Below are 24,784 nucleotides of genomic sequence, written 5' to 3'. Positions count from 1 at the left end.
TATATAAAAGTAAATAAAAAAGAATATGTTGAATACTTTGCAATTTATACTTCCATATTCTTCATATTAGACTTTCATCTGACAGGTAACATAGTTACAGCTTTGCCTTTGACTTTGGAGACTATCCTTTTAAATATTTTATCACTAGATAAAATGAATAGGCTCCTCCAGGCAAATTCCTATGAATGATCTGTTACTACAGAAACACTTCAGAACGTGTAAATTAATATTAATGCTGTGATTTGTTTGGTAGGAGATACTTCTTTCTGAGCTGCTGTAATAGGAAATTAATCAACACCTTCTGAAATGTCTATTATCTTTCTTATTTTGTCTGAGGTCCTAATAAAGTTTCACCGAACAACTTTTTAATCCTCAGTAGCTGTGAAGATCTCAAGGATCCTCTCCTGATTGTGTTGCCGTTGTGTTATGTGCTTGCTCACTCACTCATTTCATCCTTTTGTGCCAAACACCTGTTGTGGTGTTTTTATTCTCCAGATATTTTCGACTGGTGGCAGGCTCAACAGTGTTTCTGCATCCAGTGTTGTCCTCATTCATCCTTACCTTTTTTGTGTGTTTCAACATTACCTGCATGTGCCATCTCACCTCACCCCATTTCCCTTCCCTCTTCTCACCTTGTGCATTGGGCTGGCATGTGATGGTGGCACTGGTTGTGTTTTCTTCCTCTCCCTCCTTTCTGTACTAACAGACGCAGACCAGACGGGAGCATGCCCTCCTTAAGGAACTCGAGCAAAGTCTGCTCTTTGAAAAGACCAAAGCTGAGAAACTCCAGAGGGAGTTAGAAGACTCTAGGGTAATGGCTCTCTCTGTGTGCTTTGACCAGGTTTGCTTAGGGCGCTTCAGGCCTAAAATAAAGTTCTGACTGCTCATTCAGTGCCTTGACAAATCAAATGAAGGCCAGTTTCTCATTTTATTAATTTGTCCACTGCCCATTCAGATCATATAAGTGTTATGGACGGATGATATGAAACAAAAAAAATCACAAAATTAGGAAAATTTTTATTTAATGTGAAATAATTTCTCAAGATATTTGTATATTCAGAGTGCCAAGCTATAATAAGCATAATGTTAAATGTTAACAATTGGCTGGACAAAACAACAGGCATGTATACAACTATAGCTTTAGTTGTTCGTGTAATATTAATGACATTTTCTCAAATGGGACCTTTAACTTAATATCATAGGTCAAGGTGTAAGGCAAAGAATAGATTTAGAAAGAAAGAAAAAATCTAAGAAGTTTGGATTCCGTGTTGTGTATATAAAATTCCCTGCCAGTTTCCTGAAGCCAGGTCCAGCAACTGTTCTGAAGGCACATCAATTACAGGAAATAGTTAAAAATGAAAACAGAAGCTATAAGCCTAAAGAAAATGGCTATATGATTGACTGAGGTCTGAATAGGGTACAAGATTGTAAGATTATATGCAGTAGGGTTAGTAAAATAGTAAGGCTGACCCTCTCATGTTTCCAGGCTAATCAAGATTTTAATGCTGACCTCTGGGAAGTTTTATGGGTTCTGACCTAAAATAAATTACTTTGCTGATTTAGGATAATGAGGATGTTTATTTCCTCTATATTTTAGTCCAGTTATGATGTTTGTTTACAGACTTGACTGATAAATACATTTGTATTTGTATGTTATGTTAAACAAAGCAAGTCATCTTGCAAGTCGTCGTTAAGACCTCAGGGTTTAGTGTCAGAGGGGAGCATAATGCAAAGACATACTATGCTCAGTTGCAATCAGGCCTCTACATTTTTCCTTTTAGGTGTTGCTTTCCTAGCTTTGCTACCTGTACAACCCACCCTACACCCCACCTTTTAAAAACTACACTTGTGTTCATTCATAACTCCATATACGGGATAAGGTTTAGGCTACCATTCCTCAACTATTTAGTCTGCTTGGAAATTGTGTCAGCACTGAAATAATCCCTAGACTGTTTACTTCCTGTTCCTTGAGTGAGATAGTGCCCTTGAATCCTAAGTTTCTAATCACCGCATAATCACCGATGCTCACACACCGTTAGAAAATGTGTTTTTCTGCGAGACTACTGGATGTTCCTGTTTTTAGGTTGCAACAGTCTCTGAGAAGTCTCGCATCCTTGAACTGGAAAGGGACCTTTCTTTGAGAGACAAAGAAGTGGCCGCCCTTCGGCAACATTTGGAGTCTGGTCCTGGACAAACTTCTACTGGGGACCCAACAGCTTCAGTCCTCCAGGAAGAGCTCAGTTTTCTTCGTACCCAGCTCTCCTCCCAAGCTTCTAGCCATGAGATGGCACAAGCTGCCCTGCGCACCAAGCTGGAAGCAGAAACAAAAGCACATTCTGAGGCTTTGGCTCAATTCCAAGCCACTTCGGCACTTTTATCAAAAGATAAAGAGCAGCTTCGTTCACGATTGGCCGAGGCAGAAAAGGGGACGGCGGATATCATTGAGCTATGGCGTGCCAAACTAGCTTCAGCCGTCACTTCTCATCAGCAAGCTATGGAGGAGCTTAAGGCCACCTCGGGCAAGGGGACCGGAGACCCCCAGGCAGCCGAACTTAAGTTGCGAGAAACTATGGAGAGGCTAAAGTTGGAGCAAAAACTACATCTAGAGGAAAGTTTGGAAAAGCACATTGCTGAATCTATGAGGTGGGCACAAGATGTTGAAGATCTCCAAAAACAGCTACAAGCTGTGACTGAGGAGAAGGAGCGTCTTGTGGAATCTCTTCGCACTAACCTAGAGAGTGCGGAGGACCAGCACCTGGTTGAGTTAGAAGAAGCTTTGGGTAAACTGCACAATGCAGAGATTAGGGTGAAAGAGCTAGAAGAGGACAACTCTAAACTGCAACACCAGGTGGATGAGAAAGCTCGGGAAGTCCAGGACCAAAATGCTGTCATTCAAAACCTTTGCTCTCACCAGAGCCAAGGTGACCAGGAGGTCCAAAGTCTGGTGTCTCGACTTGAGGAAGCAGAGGACAAGGCTCGCTTGCAAGAAGGAAAGGTAGGTTACTTACTGACAGCATTTATTACTGAACTACTTAATGACCAGTGGTTTGTCAGAGCAAGAATAAAAAATTGCTGTACACTTACTGTATACCCCCAATTCACATTTCATGTGGCCTTCATGTGGGCTTTTTTTTGTGGCTTCTAGGTTACTGAGGTGACCTCTATGCTGGAAGGCAAGCAGAAGGAGCTGAATGAACTGCAACAGAACCTGGCCTTGTTGCAGCAAACTAAGAGCTTTTTGGAGCAAGAACTTTCTGACTTGGTATGAGATCACTGTATTCGCAATATTTGAATGTGTTGTATGTAGAAGGGAATATAGCAGATATTTTCTATCTAATGTTCTACAATGGTGACTATTGGAACTAATCATATGAGATTGTATCAAACATTGCAGGGCAAATTGGTAGCCATGCAAATTTTGTGCCCGTACTATTAGTATTTAATATGTGATTGCCTGGATGATGAGTGAGTTCACTGACCAGAAAAAGAAGGAAATCACACTCCATATTGACTTTCACTTGCACTTTAACGCTGGTTTGACTAACCTTTGATGCTGGAAGAAGATCATACGGTACTTGTTATGAAGCCTGGCAGATTATTAACCCTGTAAACGGATGACCGATTATCTGGTTCAACACGTCAAGTTACATGATCATATGCATGTTAATTTACCTTTGTTTGTATTAATGCTCTTTATATATTGCAGACTAGTTTGCTAGCTGTTCCCAGCTACAAATTTTTAACCCCTAGGTTTCCAGACACAACCAAAAAGTGGGTTATCTCCATCTAAAGTGACATGGTTACCTTCCTGAGGAGCTCAAATAGGAGCCGACTTTTCTGTGGATACTGTCAAAATCTTGCTTAACATTTTCTTAGTAGTTGTGGTCCCAACTGAGCAGTTCATAATGATGTGTTTACCAAAGACTCGGTCTGGGTTAGGGATCAGAATAGGTGCTAATAGAGTCCAGGCCTTTCAGAGAGAGAGAGAGAATAATGTAACAGAGCACACAAATTGTATAGACTGTAAATGGGTAAAAAAAATAAATAATTTTTATTTAAATGAACTGTATGTACATTTTATATAAATTGTGCCTTTTTCTGTATCACTGTGGCATGAAGTTCTTTTTGTGTTGTAGAAACAAAAGGTTACAGCATCCTTAGACAAACAGGCGGCATCCTCACAAGATGTTCAGAGTAAGTTTGTGATCCAAATGTTTTTTGCTCTGATCTCTGCTTTTGCAATTTAGAAATCTCTACCCCATTTTTTTTTAAATTATACCAAGTTGTACTGAAAACTTGAACGAACAAAACAACAGCAGTTTGTCAGTGTTTGTATATCAACATTTACCGTAAGGCCTTGAAATAATACCACGGCATTGCTAATTGATCAATAGAAAAATAATAATGGAAAATAAAAATTTCAAGAAGTCAAAAAGGAAACTTGCCATCTGAATGTCTTTTAAAATGATCATTATTTAGAAAAAGTGTTAATTCAGCTTTAGATTTTTAAACATTGTTTAAATACTAACTGCAAAAGATAAAATTTAGATGCCAATATCTCAGTATTTTTCCTCTAGATTATTGAAAGTCCTTTCAAATTATAATTTTTTTTATATTTATTGTAGTTGCTGTCTTGTTTTTTTCTCTTCAGAGTTACAGGACATGCTCAGTAAAAAGGAGGAACAATGCACGTGTCTTTCCAGGGAGACCGAAAAGCTAAAGATTCAGCTGTCTGGTGAGAGATCAGTCAAAATCATGTTAATCTTGATCGACTTTCTTTCTTGCATAATTTTACATAAACAAACCAGAAAAGTGTTATCAAGCTTTTTTCTTCCCTTCCTCTCAGGTTTGGAGGCAAAGTTGAAATCGGGTGAAGAGAAGCTCGAGCAGCTAACCAAAGATAAAGCTAAGCTGGAAGACAACATCAGTGAGCTGATAAAGTCGTCTGGAGACAGCTCAACTCAGCTCACCAAGATGAATGAAGATCTCACTCAGAAAGAGAGGTTAGATGTAATAAACATAAACACACGTGTGCAAGAACATCATAATACATTATGGTGGCTGATGAGGCCTCTAGATGTCTGTACATACAGCTCGCAAAGGAAAATAATGATGCATATTGAATTACAGAATAGATTAGAATATTGTATCTGTCCCTCTCTCTCTCTCTCTCTCTCTCTCTCTCTCTCTCTCTCCCTATATATATATATATATATGTAACTAAGTCTCTTTTTTGCAGAATGCTTTCTTCTGTCTGTGGTTTTGATTTAGTGCATGTAAAAAAAAAAAAAAAATAAAAACCCTCACATTTCAGTCTAGAAACACTAAACACTTCGCTGTGCACTAAATCTAAACAGCTTTGCTGTACTTGCTTCAGCACTAACTCTTGTTTAACAGGGTTTTTAACTGTATGCTTTTTTTCTCACATGAGCCTCACATCCGAGTTTTCTTACCACCTCTACCTCCCTCCACTTTAGAGGGGGCATTTTTTTCCCTGTAGGATGTTTTTAATGAAGCTAAATAACTAAAGCACGGTGGCTTAGTGGGTAGCACGTTCGCCTCACACCTCCAGGGTCGGGGTTCGATTCCCGCCTCCGCCTTGTGTGTGTGGAGTTTGCATGTTCTCCCCGTGCCTCGGGGGTTTCCTCCCCCGGTCCAAAGACATGCATGGTAGGTTAATTGGCATCTCTGGAAAATTGTCCGTAGTGTGTGAGTGAATGAGAGTGTGTATGTGCCCTGCGATGGGTTGGCACTCCGTCCAGGGTGTATCCTGCGTGTATCCAGGGTGTGTGTGTGTGTGTATATATATATATATATTTAAACTGCCTCACAGTTTTAATTCTTCTGTTCTGGACCAGCATATGTTTTCACTACAATTCTTTACATTTACAGCATTTCGCAGACGCCCTTATCCAGAGCGACGTACAAAAGTGCTTAAGTCTCTATCATTAAATGCATGCACTAGGCTACAGACTTAAGATACCATGAGCCTAAATCACTGTTCAAAGATTTTTCTTAAACACTTTTTTTATATAAATTGTTTTTAATAATATACCCATACAACAAACAGGGAAGAAAGTGCTAGTTTGAAGTATTTCATGAATAAGTAGGTCTTCAACTGTTGTTCCAAGATAGCCAGTGACTCTCTGATAGCTGTCAGGACCCCTAGGGGACGTTCATTCCACCACCTCGCTGCCAGAACACAAAAGAAAAGTCTTGTAGTATACTTACCTCTAACCCTAAGAGATGGTGGGTCCAGTCGAGCAGTGCTGTCAGCTCTGGGGGTGCAGTGCAACGAGTGATGAAGGTAAGCGGGAGCTGGTCCATTTTTGGCTTTGTAGGCAAGCACCAGTGTTTTGAATCTGATGCGTTCAGCTACCGGAAGCCAGTGGAGGGAGCGCAGCAGCGCGGTGGTATGCGAGAACTTAAGCAGGTTGAAAACAAGTCGTGCAGCCGCATTTGGGTCATTTGCAAGGGATGAATTGCATTCATAGGTAGACCTGCCAGCAGTGAGTTGCAGTAGTCCAGTCTTGAGATGACAAGAGAGTGAATAAGTAAAATACAGCAGCCTGTGTGCACAAAAATGGCAGAATCCTTCTAATGTTGTAGAGAAGGAACCGACATGAGCGTGTCACAATAGGAACATGCGAGGAAAAGGACAGATGATTGTCCGTGGTTACCCCAAGGTTGTGAGCTGTGACTGAAGGGGAGATCAGACCTTATGCAGGGATATTTATTATATTTAATGGATATATTTATACACCTTATGCAAGATATCCCTTTGTCATCTACCAAGAGCTATAAATAAATCTGTAGAAATCAAGTCCTCTTTTGAAATGAATTTCTTCTCTTCAGCTAACTGACAAACATTTGTAATTCCATTTACAGGAGACTTGAAGAGCTGCAGAATCAGCTTTCTGAGCAGAAAGAGTTGCATGCTCGGTCTGAGGAAAGCAGGACTCAGGAGCAGTCTCGAGCAAAGCAGGAAACGAAGGACAGCAGTGCAAGACACCAGGAAGAAGTTTCCAATCTACAGGAAAAGATCAAACAGCTGGTAAGTGCAGGTGCACACAGTCATCAGGAGTTTTCCTTATGGTTTGTAGAGTTTAAGCAAAGTTTAAGTTACACCACCATGCTGTTGAACTCTTGATTCTGATCAAAAGGTTTTTGACTGTAGCTCTGACTGTAAATCCCAGGTGTTTAGTATTGTACTACTTCTCACTACATGAATCTTTGATTTTTTTTGAGACAAAATTCAATTTTCGATTTTAAAATCATTATTTAAAACAAACTGAATAAAACACCAGAGACTACAATAGATTTTTATTTATTTATACAACTTCTGAAAAATATTTTGGCTTGGAAGCTCATGTCGGGGGTCGATTATTTTGAGCATATGAATAAATCCAGGCTTTTTAACTGTGTATATGGGCAGAATGTCTTTAGCGATGTAACACACCACAGCATCAGTAATATCTTTCTTTCCATCGAGGTCCCTGCTTATCATATGGGATACAATGGGAAAATGTTTCCGCTTTGTTTACCTATGTTTTAGCGGGTGTTTTAAGGCAGTCGCTGTCTTTTTTAGCTCGAAGGGCCACACGCCTCCCATTGAACAACCTGGTTCTGTTTGAGGTGCTGGAATAAATTAGTCGTGCTGCTTCCTTTAGTTGTCACAAACCTCAGACAAATTTTACAGCGGGCTTTGGTTTGTTCAACGTTTGAAGTTGCGAACTCGAGCCTTTCCATACGACTGAAGGTGGATGTTTTTGGGGGAAAATCGATTTTTGTTTTTCAACATCGACATAAACCTCAAATTCGAATGAATCGATACTAACGATTAATCTCCCAGCTCTACTACACACTTATTAACTTAAATGGAAAATGAGGAAATGACACTTTATAGCTGCTCTAATGAAATTGATAAACTAGTTTTGTGGACTTTCTACTTCCTAAAATTTAACTATTAATGGATAAAGTATTGCATGCTGTTCTACAGTGCTGCAAGTAAGGAAAACAAAACACTTCAGGACATTTTAAAATGGAAAATAATCAACTTTAGCATGGCAACAGCATTACACCACCTGAGCACATTTAGGTTTTAGGGTTTATTCCTTACCTACAGTACACTTACATTCACTGTCATGGTCAATATGAACAGCAATTACATCAATGAAGCCTTGCTTTGTGTTTTGTATTGTTGTACAGGAGAAGAATTTTGAGGAGAGGGTCCATGATGCCCAGGTCTCTGGAGAGAAAGCACTTGCCAGTGCCTTACAGAACCATGCAAAGGAGCTACGGGAGCTACAGGGTCAGGCGGAAACAGCACAAAAGCAACTCTGCCTGTCTGAAGAGAAGGTCCAAAAACTTAAAGAAGAGGTAGAGCAGTTGGTACCCTTTAAAGAAAAGGCTCAGGTAGGAAAGAATGTGAATATTTGCATTGTGAAATAAAAATAATAATTTGAAACATTTGTATATAGATATTCCTTTAGTATCTCTGATTCTGGCTTGAATCAGTGAGACAGAAGACAATATCAAATTTGTTGTGTATAAATTGTTGCGTTTTTAACGATATTTGATATTCTGTATACAGTGTGATAGGGTCTAATGATTTAAAAAATGTCTTTGGTGAGGTAGCATGACAAAAATGTATTTGATTAGGCTAGCCAATGTATACGACACTTTATCTTTTTCTGTATTTGTAGTTCTGATTGTTATGCTAACTCTTGCGTAGGGTTGCAAAGGGGCAGAAAGTTTCCAGTAAACTTAATCTAAGGAATTTTGGAAATATTCCAAGTTGGAAACTTTACAGGAATTTTTGTAAATTTATGGGACTTTACAGGAATTTATGGGAATTATTTGGAAATATAGGGAAATGTATATAAACTATATCATATACAAACATAAATGTTTTGTTTGGTCATAAGCAGACATGCATGCAAGGTAATACAAATTTTAAAAATTACGTCTTGACTGATTAAATTGTAAGTAGAACTTTAATTGATTATTTCATTAAGTAACACAAAAGCATAATAAACATTATTATGCTTGTACTAAACATAATAAACTTAATAATTGTAATAAACATATTTCCCTATGATTGCTGTAAAATGAAAGCATCCCCCATCCTTGCCCTTCTAAAAAAAAAGTCCCAATCAAAATGTAAAATGAAGCATTTTTTCTCAAGTGAGTGTTTGGGGGAGGGTCATCAAATTATTTGTGCATGTGGTAACACTGCTAATTAGGGCTACACGATTTGGGGAAAATGTCATATTGCGATTAATGAGGTCAATATTGCGATTGCGATATGTGATCGCGATATAATAAACAAATGGTATATTAAAATAAAATAACACATTAATGCTGATTTAATGAAAATCCTAAGATCAAAACTGTAGGTATACAATATATGTGTGTGTGTGTGTGTGTGTATGTATGTATGTATGTATGTATGTGTGTATATATATATATACATATATACACACACACACACACACAAAGTAAATTACCAACTTAAATGCAAGTTATGCATGGTATTGCACACACCATTATTGATAATATTTGGAGCAATATTGCATGTAATTATTAATTCCCTTGATATTAATTTAACTTGATTCCCTTACATATACATTTGCTTTTAAGCCTAATTATTAATTTTGATTATGATGTGATTGTGACAGGGGAAGAGGTTTCAGGTTGGGGTAAAGAGTTTTTTCTGTCACCACTTTTGAATAAGAAACAATATCAAGGCTATAAAACTTGTCAAAACTCCGCAAATCACGAAAGTAGACAATTGTAAAGACAAAAAAGACAATTGTAGACGAAAATTTTTCGTCTCGTTTTCGTCTCCTTTTTTCGTCAACAATAATCCATGTTAATTTAGTCTTAGTCAGCGTTTTGGACAGTGGTGCAGTCTTGTCATCGTCTCGTCTTATGAAAAAAAGGTTGTTGAACATATTTCGTCTCGTCTGACGAAATTAACACTACATATAACAGAGGTAGCATTTTTTCTTGCCACCAGTTCAGTGTCCGTCTGCTCAGCATCCATCTTCACCCGTTCCGTGCTGCACACCTGAAAAAGTCACATGACCATACGCGCCACACGTGCCACTGCATAAACTGAAACTCACTAGTTTAGCGGTGTAGTGGATGAAATAGGCAAACAGCTTTCAGAGAGAATGGGCTTGATATTGCGATTGCGATATGATTAATCATGCAGCACTACTCCTAATTTACTGCTTATTAAGAGTTAGTAAGGTAGTTATTAAGTTTAGGTATTGGGTACAATTAATAATGTAGAATAAGGCCTTAATATGTACTTATTAAGTGCTTAATTAGCACTAATAAATTGCCAATATTCTATTAATTATTCATGCTATTAAGCATCTAGTTAAATGAGCCTAAAATAAAGTGTTTACTGTGCATGTTATGGAAGAATGCAAGTACATGCAGGGGGTGTGGCCTCAATGGCCCTCCAGTAAGCAGTGTGCTGTGCGCAAGTGACAGGAATGCAGGGTACAAATTCAAATTGCATTGCCATCCATCCATCCATCTTCTACCGCTTATCCGGGGCCGGGTCGCGGGGGCAGCAGTCTAAGCAGGGACACCCAGACTCCCCTCTCCCCAGACACTTCCTCCAGCTCTTCCGGGGGAATACCGAGGCGTTCCCAGGCCAGCCGAGAGACATAGTCCCTCCAGCGTGTCCTAGGTCTTCCCCGGGGCCTCCTCCCGGTTGGACATGCCCGGAACACCTCCCCAGGGAGGCGTCCAGGAGGCATCCGAAACAGATGCCCGAGCCACCTCAGATGACCCCTCTCGATGTGGAGGAGCAGCGGCTCTACTCTGAGCTCCTCCCGAGTGACAGAGCTCCTCACCCTATCTCTAAGGGAGCGCCCAGCCACCCTACGGAGGAAACTCATTTCGGCCGCCTGTATCCGGGATCTTGTCCTTTCAGTCATGACCCAGAGCTCATGACCATAGGTGAGGGTAGGAACGTAGATTGACTGGTAAATAGAGAGCTTCGCCTTACGGCTCAGCTCTCTCTTCACCACAACAGATCGGTATATCGACCGCATCACTGCTGAAGATGCACCGATCCGCCTGTCGATCTCCCGCCTCCCGCTCCATCCTTCCCTCACTCGTGAACAGGACCCCAAGATACTTAAACTTCTCCACTTGAGGCAGGAACTCTCCACCAACCTGAAGGGGGCAAGCCACCCTTTTCCGGCTGAGAACCATGGCCTCGGACTTGGAGGTGCTGATTCTCATCCCCGCCGCTTCACACTCAGCTGCAAACCGTCTCCGTGCACGCTGGAGGTCCTGGTTTGAGGAAGCCAACAGGACAACATCATCTGCAAAAAGCGGAGACGAAATCCTGTGGTGCCCAAACCGTATTCCCTCTGGCCCCCGACTGCGCATAGAAATCCTGTCCATATAAATAATGAACAGGACCGGTGACAAAGGGCAGCCCTGTCGGAGTCCAACATGCACTGGGAACAAGTCTGGCTTACTGCTGGCAATGCGAACCAAACTCCTGCTCCGGTCATATAGGGACCGGACAGCCCTTAGCAGAGGGCCACGGACCCCATACTCCCAGAGCACCCCCCACAGGTCACCACGAGGGACACAGTCGAATGCCTTCTCCAGATCCACAAAACACATGTGGACTGGTTGGGCAAACTCCCATGAACCCTCCAGCAACCTGGTGAGGGTATAGAGATGGTCCAGTGTTCCACGACCAGGACGAAATCCGCATTGTTCCTCCTGAATCAGAGGTTCGACTATCGGCTGAATTCTCCTCTCCAGTACCCTGGCATAGACTTTTCCGGGGAGGCTGAGGAGTGTGATCCCCCTGTAGTTGGAACACACCCTCTGGTCCCCCTTCTTAAAAAGAGGGACCACCACTCCAGTCTGCCAGTCCAGGTGCACTGTCCCCAACAACCACGCGATGTTGCAGAGTCGTGTCAGCCAAGACAGCCCCACAACATCCAGAGACTTGAGGTACTCAGGGCAGATCTCATCCACCCCCGGTGCCTTGCCACCAAGGAGCTTCTCAACTACCTCAGTGACCTCAGCTTGGGGGATCGACGAGTCCACAACCGAGCCCTCTGCCTCTGCTTCCTCACTGGAAGACATGTTGGTGGGGTTGAGGAGATCCTCGAAGTACTCCTTCTACCGTCCGAGAATGTCACCAGTCGAAGTCAGCAGATTCCCACTCCCACTGTAAACAGTGTGAGCAGTGTGAGCAGGGCACTGCTTCCCCCTCCTGAGACGCCGGACGGTTTGCCAGAATTTCTTCGAGGCCAACCGATAGTCCTTCTCCATGGCCTCACCGAACTTCTCCCAGGCCCTAGTTTTTGCCTCTGCAACCACCCGGGCTGAAGCTCGCTTGGCCCTCCGGTACCTATCAGCTGCCTCCGGAGTCCCCTGAGTCAACCAGGCTCGATAGGACTCCTTCTTCAGCTTGACGGCATCCCTTACTTCCGGGGTCCACCACCGGGTTCGGGGATTGCCGCCACGACAGGCACCGGAGACCTTACGGCCACAGCTCCGTGCGGCTGCATCGACAATGGAGGTGGAGAACATGGTCCACTTGGACTCAATGTCTCCAGCCTCCCTCGGGATCTGGTTGAAGCTCTGCCGGAGGTGAGAGTTGAAGATCTCTCTGACAGGAGACTCTGCCAAACGTTCCCAGTGGACCCTCACAGTACGTTTGGGTCTGCCAAGTCTGTCCAACTTCTTCCTCTGCCAACTCACCACCAGGTGGTGATCAGTTGACAGCTCCGCCCCTCTCTTTACCCGAGTGTCCAAGACATACGGCCGGAGGTCAGATGAAACAACCACAAAGTCGATCATTGACGTCCGACCTAGGGTGTACTGATGGACACCCTTATGCTTGAACATGGTGTTCATTATGGACAAACTGTGACTAGCACAGAAGTCCAATAACAGAACACCACTCGGGTTCAGGTTGGGGGGGCCGTTCCTCCCAATCACGCCCCTTCAGGTGTCACTGTCGCTGCCCTCGTGAGCATTGAAGTCCCCCAGTAGAACGACGGAGACCCCGGTCGGGGCAGCACCCCTCCCAGAGACGCCAAGAAGGCCGGGTACTCCACACTGCCATTTGGCCCATAAGCACAAATAACAGTGAGAGACCTCTCCCCGACCCGAAGGCGCAGGGAAACGACCCTCTCGTTCACCGGGGTAAACTCCAACACATGGCTGCTGAGCTGGGGGGCTATGAGCAAACCCACACCAGCCCGCCGCCTCTCACCGTGGGCAACTCCAGAGTAGTAGAGAGTCCAGCCTCTCTCGAGGAGTTGGGTTCCAGAGCCCAAGCTGTGCGTGGAGGTGAGCCCAACTATCTCTAGTCGGTATCTCTCAACCTCCCGCACCAGCTCAGGCTCCCCCCCCCCCCAGCGAGGTGACATTCCATGTCCCTAGAGTCAGATTCCGTGTCCAGAGATTGAGTCGCCGAGGCTCCCGCCTTCGACTGCCACGCAATCCACATTGCACCCGCCCCTTACGGTTTCTCCTGCAGGTGGTGGGCCCACAGGAGATCGGCCCCACATCGCTCCTTCGGGCTGAGCCCGGCTGGGCCCCGTGGGGTAAGACCCGGCCACCAACCCCGGGCCTGGCTCCAGGGTGGGGCCCCGGTTGCGCCATACCGGGCGACGTCACGGACCTTGCTTTAATATTCTTCATAAGAGGTTTTTGAACCGCTCTTTGTCTGGCCTGTCACCTAGGACCTGCTTGCCTTGGGAGACCCTACCAGGGGCAGAAAGCCCCAGACAACATAGCTCCTAGGATCATTCAGGCACGCAAACCCCTCCACCACAATAAGGTGGCGGTTCAAGGAGGGGTCAAATTGCATTGTTTTAAACAAAAAAAAAATTGATTTAAAAAAAAAAAAAAAAATCAAATTGCATTGTTTTAAACAAAATTATGCTGCAAGATTTTTTTAACTACATTTAAGTTCCTTGTTATAGGCAACTGTGCATTTTTTTTAAAATTCCCAGTTTATTCCCACATATTCCCGTTAATTCCCATGGAAAGTTTCCAGCCTTGAAAATTTTGCAACCCTACTCTTGGATCACTTTTCATTGACTCCTAGGTTTAGAGATTGTCTTTTTTTTTAGTTATTTATTTATTCTTAATCAGGTGCTGAGCAAAAATAAAGACTCTTTTTTTTATTCTCGGATCACTAAGAGATTTTCTTAAATGAATCTTTACAACACCAGTTTTGTTCAGGTTTATTCTAAATGGTGGTTTTGTAAAGTGGCTGTTGGATTTCTTCTTTGTTGTTTTCACCTTGCATGTTATATCCATTTCGTGTTACAGGCTGTGGTGTTCCTCATTTCACTACTGATATTGCTGTACATGGGGCTTCCAACTTTAATCTTGGTGCATATCTCAGCATTTATTCAGATTATATAAGATAATATAGAACCTTATTAATCCTAAAGGAAATTCCTTTTTTTAAGGGTGCGTTGTTATGGATGCTCACTTTAGCTAAGAGCCACATGTTATAGTAGTAGGCTTGAGAGGGTGACAAATAAAACTTCAATAACATTATTATACTTGTATATACTTCTGATGAGACATCAACAGGACAGTTCTTTTTTTTTTTTTTAATAAATATTTCTAACAATTTTTTAAAAGAGTTGCAAAGACTCCTAACCTAACCATCTTTACCTAAATATATGTATTTATTTACATATAAATGAATTCATTTATACATATAGCAATATAGCAATCATACACAATTATGTTGATTTTAATGGATATATTTATACACATATTCTTATCATTGTTGGAGATAACATGTACCATGTAATGTTGCTTCTTTTCCCTTTGTTTCTTTTGCATTTTCTTTTTTTTTTTTTTTTTTTTTTTTTTTTTTTTGCATCAGGGTTTATTTTGTTTAATCAACATAACGTTCTCCCTTTCTCCCCCCCTTCCTTCACTCAGTCTCTCACTGCTGAGTTGGCTTGTTCCACGCAAAGGGCTGAGAAGCTTGCTTCTGAGGTTGGTGATCTAACGCTGTTGTCTGAGCGTCTGTCTAAGGCGAGAGATGATGCCCATGCTCAAAAAGAAAGTGTGGAAAAGCTAATTTTAGAATATCAGACAAAGATATCTAGCCTGGAGGTGGTTCAGAAGGATCTTGCATCAAAAAACGATGAGCTAAATGCATCAACTGAACAATTGAGAAATGAAATTAAGGAACTACATTCAAGCAATAAGCAACTGCATGAAGAAAATTTATCTGTCAGGAATGAGCGAGAGCAGTTTTCCAAAGATGTGCAGAATTTAATACTAATCCAGGAAGAACTAAAAGCTGAGAATGCAAGCCTAAAAGAGACTAAAGCACAACACCTTATTCAAATAGAACATCTTAAACAGCATAAAACAGAGCAACAGGAAGTCATACAGAAATATCAGCAGGAGCTTCAGCAACATGAGAAAAATAGTTCAGAGCTAGCCCAAAAACACCAGAAAGCCTGTGAGGATAGAGGTACATTTCAGGAGGAACTTCGAGCCTGCCAGGAGGAGTTGAGGTCCTCTCAATTGCTGAATGCAAAAAATGAAGTGCTTCAATCAAAGCTGCAGGTTGAGAAAGAGGAGCTCTCAGTTAAAAATGCTAAGCTGCAGGCAGAAACTAAAATTCTCTATAATGAGAAGGAAAAGGTGGGGTCAGATCTCAAAACCACCATTTTAGATAAAGAATCTCTTGCAGCCAAAAAATCAGAGCTTCAAAATCAACTTGATACCATGAAGATGACGCTGGAGCAGTACAGCAGGGACAATGTTGAGCTCCAGGCCTCCAAGGACAGCTTTGCCAGAATGCTTGAGGAAATCAAGACTAGCAGGGAAGTCACAGACTCTGAAAGGCTTTTACTTATGGAAGAGAAGGAAAACCTCCTTGAATCCCAGAGGAAAATGTTCTGTGAAAAGCAGGATCTCACTAAACAAATAGAAGTGCTGGCTGAAAACTTGCATCTCAGTAAAGAAGAAGCCAAAGCTGCCAATGAGAAGATCCAGCTCAATAGCACAGCTTTTTCTCAGGAGAAGCAAAGGATTAATGCAAAACTCTTGGAGACTGAGAAGATTCTTCAAGCCCTTGAAGAGGAAAAAAACAGCTTAAAATCTGCTCTCGAAAAGCAAAGCAATGAGCAGCAGGGTTTAGAACAAGAAATGAGCAGCTTGAAGGAGAAGCATGAAAAGGAGATGGCAGAAAAGGCTTCTGCCTTAGCAGAGAAAAAACAATCAGAAGCTGAATTATTAAGTGAGAAGACCAGTCTAAAATCAGAGCTAGAACAACTCAAGCAGATGAAAGAGCAGATAACTGCCGAGATGATGAAACTGAGGCAAGACAATGATGATTTGCAGACACTTCTGCAGAAAATGAGCTCTGATGTAGAGTCTCTAGAGAAGTCCAATGTTGGCTTAAGTGAACAAAACCAAAAATTACAGCTCAACTTGGATCACATGAATGAAGAATATGCACAAAATACTGATACCTTTGAAAAGGAGAAGATTGCCCTGAATAGTGTGATAGAGGAGCTCAGGAAGACAAACAGTGATCTTCTCCAGAAAGCTGAACATCTCTCCGATCAGAACAGATCACTTTCTGAGGTCAAGAACACATTGGAAGCTCATCAGCAAGCACTAGAAATGGGCAAGAATGAATTCTCTGTGGTTAAGGAAACCCTTTCTAAAAATGTTGAGGAACTGAGGAATAAGATTACCTGTTGTGAAAAAGAGAATGCAAGCCTTCTGGAGGCCAAGTCCAAGCTTGATGGTGAAATTGTAGCCATCAGGATGGAAAAAGAGAAGGCAGAAACGGAACAACAATTGCTTAGCTCGAAATTAGATGACTTATGGAGCTCTTTAAATGAACTTTGCTTGGAGAAAAAAAAGAATTTGGAAAGCCTTAACCAGACTACAGCTTCCAGTTGTCAAAAGGTTGAAGAGATATTCATTGCACTTCAAAAAGTCAGTGAAGACAAAACCTCACTTGCCAAAGAAATTGAGATTTTAAAGTCCCAACAGAAGAGAAGCGATGAAGACAGATCAAATATGGCTGATGCAAAAGCGGTTCTTGCTTCCAAAATTGCAGAACTGGAGAACACCAACACATGTCTTGTGAATGAAAAGACTGACCTCCTGGAATCTTGTTCATCTCTGGAACAGGAACTGCTGGCTCTTCGTAATCGCATGGAAACTGTTGATAAGAAGTGCACGGAATATCAGCTTCAAGTGGACCAACTGAATACATCACAGCTCAAATTGGAGGAAAAGTTGCAAAACCTTAAAAACGACAAAGTTACTCTGGAGGAGCAACAGCAAGCTGCGGAAAAGCAGGTGGCTTTTTTAGCCAAAGACAAGGATGAGATCCTCTCTAGGCTGGCTGTGGTGCAAGCTGAGAGGGACGCTCTGCAAACGCAAAAGGAGGAGGCCAACATTATGGTGACTCAACTCGAGGCACAAAACGAAAGTGCTCTCGCAAAGCAGCTTGAGGTATTCTGCAGCTAAAAACAGGCTCCTCAGACCTAGTGTTGCACTTGAATAGTTGAATTGCTTCCTGCACACTCACAAGCTTACCCTGCCTTGCTTTTCCATGCAAATCTCACCCTTAGGTGTCCTCTTTAATATGCATGTTGCTAACTCTCTTTAATTCTCAATTAACAGCAAGTAGGTCAACCAACCACGGGGCTGAATCGGGGTATGTCGTGGACAAGTTCAAAGCAAATCTGTGGCAGAGCCAAGCTTCGAAAGTCCGAGAATAATCAATGACAACATCATGTTAATATTGTAGGGTATTCAACTGAAAGTGTAACAGAGGTGCCAACATCTACAGTGGCATCATTCACTATTTTTGCCCTGTTGTCCCACCCCATTTTCTGCTGTCAGTTAAAGCTCAGACCAAACATGAAAAATTCTCCCAACAGAATAGCCTGCACACTAAAGGGGAAAGGACACTGAACATGAAAGACATCTGCGTAGTTGCTTCTAATACAGGTTACTTTTGTGCTGCTAGTTCACGTTCAACCTGTAAATTCACAAACCTTCATGTTGCAAGATCTCTGAAAACAGGTGACTGACTGGCTACCTCGCTGTTTTATTATTGTTGTTTGGTGGAAGTTTGGAATAAAGAGTTTGTAAAAGTTTGTAAAAATGATGTTTCCTCCTGCAACATTTTCTCTTTTTTTCCTGCTAGGATTTGGCACCTCTGGTACAAACTTAGTATAGTACAGTAGGATCAGAATTACTTCAGTAATATTATATGATGTTAGTCTCAACAGTAGTAGGGGTTTCATTTTAACACATGGCCTACTCATCCTCAAATTATATTATTTTCAGGCTCTATTTGATTTGTTCTGATCTGTTGCAGCAATAACCAACAGAATTTTTGCATGAACTTTTAATTCACAGACGAAACAATTTTCTACACTCTGTATATTATATTTGTAAAAGGCTTAAATACGAAGATATGATATAACCTCATTCACTTTTCTAAAGTTCTAATTGCATGAAGGAGGCATGCTAAAATTTACACTTTGCACAAATCTTGGCTTCTGTAACAGTTTGGATTGACTCACTCTCTCTAAGTCGTACCATCCCTCCATTCTGAGACTTACTGTATCCTCTCAATCCTATCTGTTGCAGGCTGCTGAGAGCGCTGGGCACACAGCACAAGCACTGGACAAATTGAGGCAAGAAAAGCTTGCTTTGCAAAAGGAAAAACTAGCGGCAGACTCTCTCATCCTCGAGTTTAAAAATGCCAAAGAAGAAATGCAGAGTCAGGTGAGTGGTGTGCTGAAGCCAAGGACCTGGTGGTGTTGGTCCAAGTGGATTTATGCAGGTGGATATGGAAAATTGACTGACATAAAGTTTACATTTGGTTGCATTTAATTTTATTAATGAGAAAATAATAAATTGTTTCATATGATAAAAGCTTTTACAACACAGGTCTTTGTATCTAGGATCAAATTGTGCTTTGGTTGTTGTCATTATTTTAGGACGATGTTGAAAATGTCAGTTTGGTAATATCAAGATGGCATAGGGGCCAATATCACACTCTCTGTGCTATCACATCTCAAACCATGACAATCTCTATTGAATTAAAAAAACTAAAATGCCTACTCTCACTCAAACAGACCCTAGCCAATCATGGGCAGCTGTGAGATCATGTTCATGGAAGAAGGTGGATAGTCTTTAATTCAGAGTGCATTTAGTGCCTTTTGAAGAAGAATGAGTTGGATTCATGTCTCGTGACTCCACCCTTTGCTTGGTCGCTGCTTAGTGATGAGAGAAAACTGAATAAGTTACATAAACTTGTGAGATTGGATAAAGTACAGCAGAGGACTTGCTAAAATAGGTCTTATCTGGAGTTGCTGAATTGCACACAGGCCTTTTCTCTCCTTTTTAACATTAAAGAGGTCTAGTGTCTATATAATATCATTGCTGGCTTAATGGATGAGGCTAATATGTTTAGGCACATGCTTGCTGTGGTATGATTTTGACTCAATAAGCTGAAACTGTTTTTTTTGTTGTTGTTGTTGTTGTTTTGGTCTCTGTTGCAGCTGGACAATATGTCAAAACAGAACTCGCAATACCAACAGAAGCTGACGAAATCCAAAGAGCAGCTGAGCTCAGAGAAGGAGAGGATCAACAGTCTGTCTACAGAAATGTGAGGAACAAGATTCTACTGAAAAACCTTCATACAATCACTGTGTGTGTGTGTGTGTGAGAGAGAGAGAGAGAGAGAGAGAGAGAGAGAGAGAGAGAGAGAGAGAGAGAGAGAGAGAGAGAGAGAGAGAGAGAGAGAGAGAGAGAGAGAGAGAGAGAGAGAGAGAGAGAGAGTACGGACCTCAACCCAAATCTTTGGGATGAATTGGAATAAAAACTAGAGCCAGGCCTTTATTAGTGCCTTTATTTATGACCTCCAAATGTGATTCTAGAGGCAAAAGTTCTTATAAACACACTCCTAAACTTTGTGGAAAGCCTTCCAGGAAGAGTTGAATCGTAGCTGCAAAGTGTGGGCCAACTCCATGTTAAACTCTGTGGATTAAGAATAGGATGTCATTTTAAAGTTCATGTGGATGTAATGGCAGACGTCCCAAAATGTTTAATAGTATAGTGTATTTTAAAGTCTGTATACTCCCAAAAGTGGAAAATTTAAATATTTGATTCTGACTGTGGTGTAGTCTGATTACAGCTTGTCCTGTCTGTTCCAATATGGCACATTATCCAGCTACCTGACTTCAGTTCTTTTTAGACATCTTTCTGGTTCCTTGTCCGATATTTGCATTTGAGATTAGCATGAAGCCCAACACTTCTAAGGATGTGAATCATTTACTTTAATAGTAAATGTACATGCACATGCATTTTTGTCTGCAGCTTATCCGAGTCTAAAGTGTTTTGGTGAAAATATATTAAATTTTTCTTAAAGTTTAGGTGCCAGGCTTATTTGTCAATGTGGAATATCTAATCTATTAAGTAAGCAGATTTGCTTGATTGTGATTGATTTTGATTGTGCCTGTCTGTGTCACTGTTCATCATTGTTTTATGTGAGTATTTGTTCATGAATGCTCACTGATTTATCTCTCAGTGAGAAACTGAAAAATGCAGCAGCTGAAAATGCCCAGGTTTTGGAAGCTTTACAACAGGAAAAGACCAAGCTGGCTAAAGAGATCTCCAGCAGCCAGAAGGACAACAACAACCAGCAAAAAGTATGTTTCCAAAAGCAAGCACTTGATAGTTTTTTTTTTTTTAAGTGCTGTATAGGACATGATGACCTGCACATAGGTTTCTGTGAACTGATTCTTTTTCCTTTTAGAAAACTTTAAATGAAATATTCGCCTACATGCTTAAAAGTGTTCTTTTGCATTCCAGCTCAAGGAGCAGTTGGCATGCCTCAGTAGTCAGGTGAAGGACATGGAAAAGAGGTGAGGAACTCCCTGCTGGAGTCAAAAACTAAAACACTTTGATATGATTGTGATCTTGCTCTACTCTGCCCTTCACTGAAAGAAAACCTTCATCCCCTAAAATCATTTGCCAAACTTTGTGGTTGTTGAAAACTAAACCAACTTTTTATATATACAGGGAATTAAACCTGTAAAAATGATTTCATTTGCTTCACTCATCATTTCAATCTCTCTGTTATTTGTTTTTATGCTCTTATTTTATTAATTCTTTTTACAGGGAGCTCACTCTGAAGAACAAATCAGACACAGAGAAATCTGCTTTACAACAAACTATTAAGCAAAACAGTGCCTTGATCTTAGAAAAGAATGCAGAATTGGAAACACTGAAGAATGAGGTAACGTCTATGATATCCTTCTAATATGTAACATCGTCTATACAGCTGATCTGCACTGAAAAACAAAATCCCTTACCTTAATTTGACAGTGTTTGCTCGATGTTGCTAAACTAGCATGCTGTAAAGGTTGATGAAGCAAGATGTATAAGGTTTATATCTAGGTTTAGATATAAAAGAAATGATGTCTAAACAATTTGAAGGATATTTGTATGGAGGAAGGGAGGGAGAGAGAGAGAGACAAAGAAATAAATATTAATGGCATATGTCGGTTGTGGAGGTGGCTTTATCATTTTTAATATTATTTACTTTATACATTTTTAAGTCCACATTCACAAAGACCTTTCTGCATCTGTCAGAAACCTTTTACATAATAGTCAGCAGGTATATAAATATACAATGCACTCCAGAAATATTGGTTAAAAAAAGGTTTACAGAGATTATAAATAAAGGTTGTCTCTCATGTGTCGTATATCTTTTGTGAGCAGGTATCAGTGCTGCGAAGCGCGAGTGCCACTGGAAACACTCTCCAGAGCACTGTGAAATCTTTGGAAAGTGATAAATCTCAGCTGCGGGAGCGAGTGCGCACTCTGGAGAAGAGCTTAGCAGCAACTCAGGCCTCGAGTTCTGCACCTCAGGCATTCAGTCCTGCAGACGTCCCCACAGGTAAGTGTCTAAGGTATTATTAAAAAATTATAAGATTGTTGTGGGGGGTTTTTTTAAGCTCATGAAAATTGCTGACAGTAATACAGTTATAAAGTATTTTCAATATACTTTAGTTTATCTGTAAATATATAACTGTTATACAACATCACCCCAAACGGAACTAAGTCATTATGTTATCTGAAGTTTAAAAATCAGACTGATTAGAATCAGATTGACTAGTGTTCATAAACATCACTGTCTCAACAGGGTCTTCTGTACTGGACGAGATGAGAGAGGCGATGAAATCAGCCGAGAGTCAGGTACTCGACATTCCTCGTCAGAAAGAATGGCAATCGGCCAAGTGTGTGTTCAGCAATTTAACAGGAAAAGATTATAATATGTACATTTTTTATAGTGTGAAGTCTAATCAATTTTCAAATCTCTCAATACAGATTTTTATTGAGATGATAAAAACATGATCTAATAATCTCTGAGGTACATATTATAATATTATTCCATTTGTGTAGATGTTTATATAGAGTTCATACTAGAGATTTTGTCATGCACCATGTAGGAGATGAAATAATGGCTTCTTCTCCCTAGTTATTAGTTCAAATAGCTAGCTGTTTGTTAGATTCCCTGAACCACAGATCATTTCCAGGAAGACTCGGAGACCATTGATAAATGACCCCATCAGGCACGAGTCTGTGGATTATTCTTTCTATTATAATGGTGTGTAACACCAAATTAAAATAAAATAAAATAAAAAACGAAAAAGTGACCCAAGCAGAACAGCTAAAACTTTTACTCTTTTAACTTTGTCACTGTTGCACAAGCGCTGAGAGCAACACAACACATCATTTCGGTCTAGTGGTCTTTAACTGGTGTACTGTAGCAGAGCCATTAAGCAAATGGGGGGAAAAACAACTTTGTTGTAGCTCAGTGACCCTGGTTTTCTAAACACAAGCCCTTATTGATCTTACCTGATTTCTCAGACTTTTCATTTCAATCACCCTCAGTTTGATTAGCAAGTGATTTGCAGTAACATGACCTTTGTGTCAGCAACTGAATGTGTGTTTATTCTCTCTGCATCACTGCTATAAAATAAAAATACATATCAATAATTTCTGCACACTGGATATATTCTGAACTGCACTAACATACATTCTATGAAATGTGGTTAATATAAATTGTAAATATTATTTACTGATACTAATTCTCAGTCATGTTTGTGTGGCAGATTGAATTCTTGAACTCTGTCATCGCGGACCTGCAGCGCAAGAATGTGGAGCTGAAATCAAAGCTGGAGAAGATGGCTGAGGCAGCACTTAATGGGAACACAGCCAGTGAAATGGACAACCATGAAAGGTAGACTGCATCGTCCAGTCTAATACTCCAGAATGTATACACATTTTTATAAAATGTGCCCAACACTTCTAAGGATGTGAATCATTTACTTTAATAGTAAATGTACATGCACATGCATTTTTGTCTGCAGCTTATCCGAGTCTAAAGCCAAAAAGAAACCACCACCGCGCCTCTTTTGCGATATCTGCGACTGTTTTGACCTCCATGACACAGAGGACTGTCCCACGCAGGAGCAGCAGCCCGATTCTCCTCCTCACACTACCTACCATGGCAGCGCGAGTGAAGAGAGGCCCTACTGTGACATCTGTGAGGTGTTTGGCCACTGGACCGAGTCGTGCAACGATGACCAGACCTTCTAAGCTGGCATTACCGCACACGCCTTCAACAACACATTGCACGTGTGTGTGTGTGTGTGTGGGAGTGTGTATGTGTGTGTGTGTGTGTGTTTGTATGTGTGTATGTGCGTGTGCATCCTCTCATTTGCCATGCCATTAACACTCAATCCTCCTTTTTCAAAAAATTGTGCATCTTGTACTTAAATTGTACTTAATTTAAGTCGTATTCATGAATGAAACAATATTGACTTTAAGTGACAAAAAAGAAATTTTGTCATCTTGTTTTTTTTAATCTGTGTTTTGAATTTGTAATGTGAGTAATGGATATCTTAGCTTAAAGTCACCATTCATTTTCGGACCTGTTCCAATCACTGCAGCAGGTATATTGTTGTCCTGAGTGTTTGAAAGGAAAGGGCACTGCAATGCTAATGCACTTTACTCCAACATCCTCTTCCCTGATTTTCAGCTTGATGAAGAACAAGACGGTTTCTTAAACAGAATGTACTTCAAGGTTATAATGATGCTGTTACTTTTTAGTGGGTTTTTTTGTGGAATATTATACATCTGTACAAAAGAAAATAAATATTGTTTAAATCCTATTTTTGACTTTGATGAGTCTCACCTTTTATAAAGACTTAATTGATCTCAACACCAAACACTGGTTTAGCATTGAAGATTGTAGATGTAAAATTGGCCAGTTTTTTTTTTACTGCAGATCTTTTAGGTTCACAGGCATCTACATGATTGTGTTGCTCAGTGAAATACTAACATTTTACTCCGTCCACAAATATTCTAGAAGTAGGATCATAGACCATAGTCCTGCTGGAAGATCTGGTCGCAAACCAAGTTTATAAACTTTGTGGATGATGACTTAAGGTGTTGCTCCCCGATGATGTGGTCACCCCAGTGCTGCTTCACAGCTGATGATGCTGTTCTTTAGGTTAAACACATCACCCTTTTTCCTCTATTTTTATTCCTCCATCGATCATTTTAGTAAGATGTTGCAGCTTTTGGTTCCTTTGTCCAGGAAACACCAAAGCTGATGTTTACCAAGGCTAGCTAAGAGTGGGTGTGTGGGTGTATATATGTGTACAGTCACCTAATTATATATTAT

The 24,784-nt window shown here is 40.9% G+C and overlaps 1 protein-coding gene across 4 annotated transcripts in view; it reads left to right on the top strand.

Annotated features, from left to right (window-relative positions):
* Positions 1 to 24,269, top strand: part of clip1a (CAP-GLY domain containing linker protein 1a) — a 34,448-nt gene extending 10,179 nt beyond the window's left edge. For 2 of the 4 annotated variants that reach the window (XM_027145611.2, XM_027145610.2), the window contains exons 9-26: positions 707 to 811; positions 2,084 to 2,995; positions 3,146 to 3,262; positions 4,137 to 4,194; positions 4,652 to 4,735; positions 4,847 to 5,003; positions 6,889 to 7,054; positions 8,209 to 8,415; positions 14,971 to 17,520; positions 18,670 to 18,807; positions 19,587 to 19,693; positions 20,615 to 20,735; positions 20,899 to 20,951; positions 21,208 to 21,325; positions 21,811 to 21,988; positions 22,235 to 22,287; positions 23,208 to 23,335; positions 23,466 to 24,269. In XM_027145611.2, coding sequence (XP_027001412.2) covers positions 707 to 811; positions 2,084 to 2,995; positions 3,146 to 3,262; positions 4,137 to 4,194; positions 4,652 to 4,735; positions 4,847 to 5,003; positions 6,889 to 7,054; positions 8,209 to 8,415; positions 14,971 to 17,520; positions 18,670 to 18,807; positions 19,587 to 19,693; positions 20,615 to 20,735; positions 20,899 to 20,951; positions 21,208 to 21,325; positions 21,811 to 21,988; positions 22,235 to 22,287; positions 23,208 to 23,335; positions 23,466 to 23,694 — 5,481 coding nt within the window. In that variant the 3' untranslated portion in view covers positions 23,695 to 24,269. The remainder of the gene's footprint in view (positions 1 to 706; positions 812 to 2,083; positions 2,996 to 3,145; positions 3,263 to 4,136; positions 4,195 to 4,651; positions 4,736 to 4,846; positions 5,004 to 6,888; positions 7,055 to 8,208; positions 8,416 to 14,970; positions 17,521 to 18,669; positions 18,808 to 19,586; positions 19,694 to 20,614; positions 20,736 to 20,898; positions 20,952 to 21,207; positions 21,326 to 21,810; positions 21,989 to 22,234; positions 22,288 to 23,207; positions 23,336 to 23,465) is intronic. The other 2 variants (XM_047818850.1, XM_047818851.1) reach the window with 2 other exon arrangements.
* Positions 24,270 to 24,784: the final 515 nt, after the last annotated feature.

This window comes from Tachysurus fulvidraco, chromosome 9 (genome assembly GCF_022655615.1).
Source record: "Tachysurus fulvidraco isolate hzauxx_2018 chromosome 9, HZAU_PFXX_2.0, whole genome shotgun sequence".
Classification (NCBI taxonomy): Eukaryota; Metazoa; Chordata; class Actinopteri; order Siluriformes; family Bagridae; genus Tachysurus; species Tachysurus fulvidraco.
The sequence above is the reverse complement of the archived record's forward strand: the minus strand, read 5'-3'. Positions and strand labels throughout refer to the sequence as shown.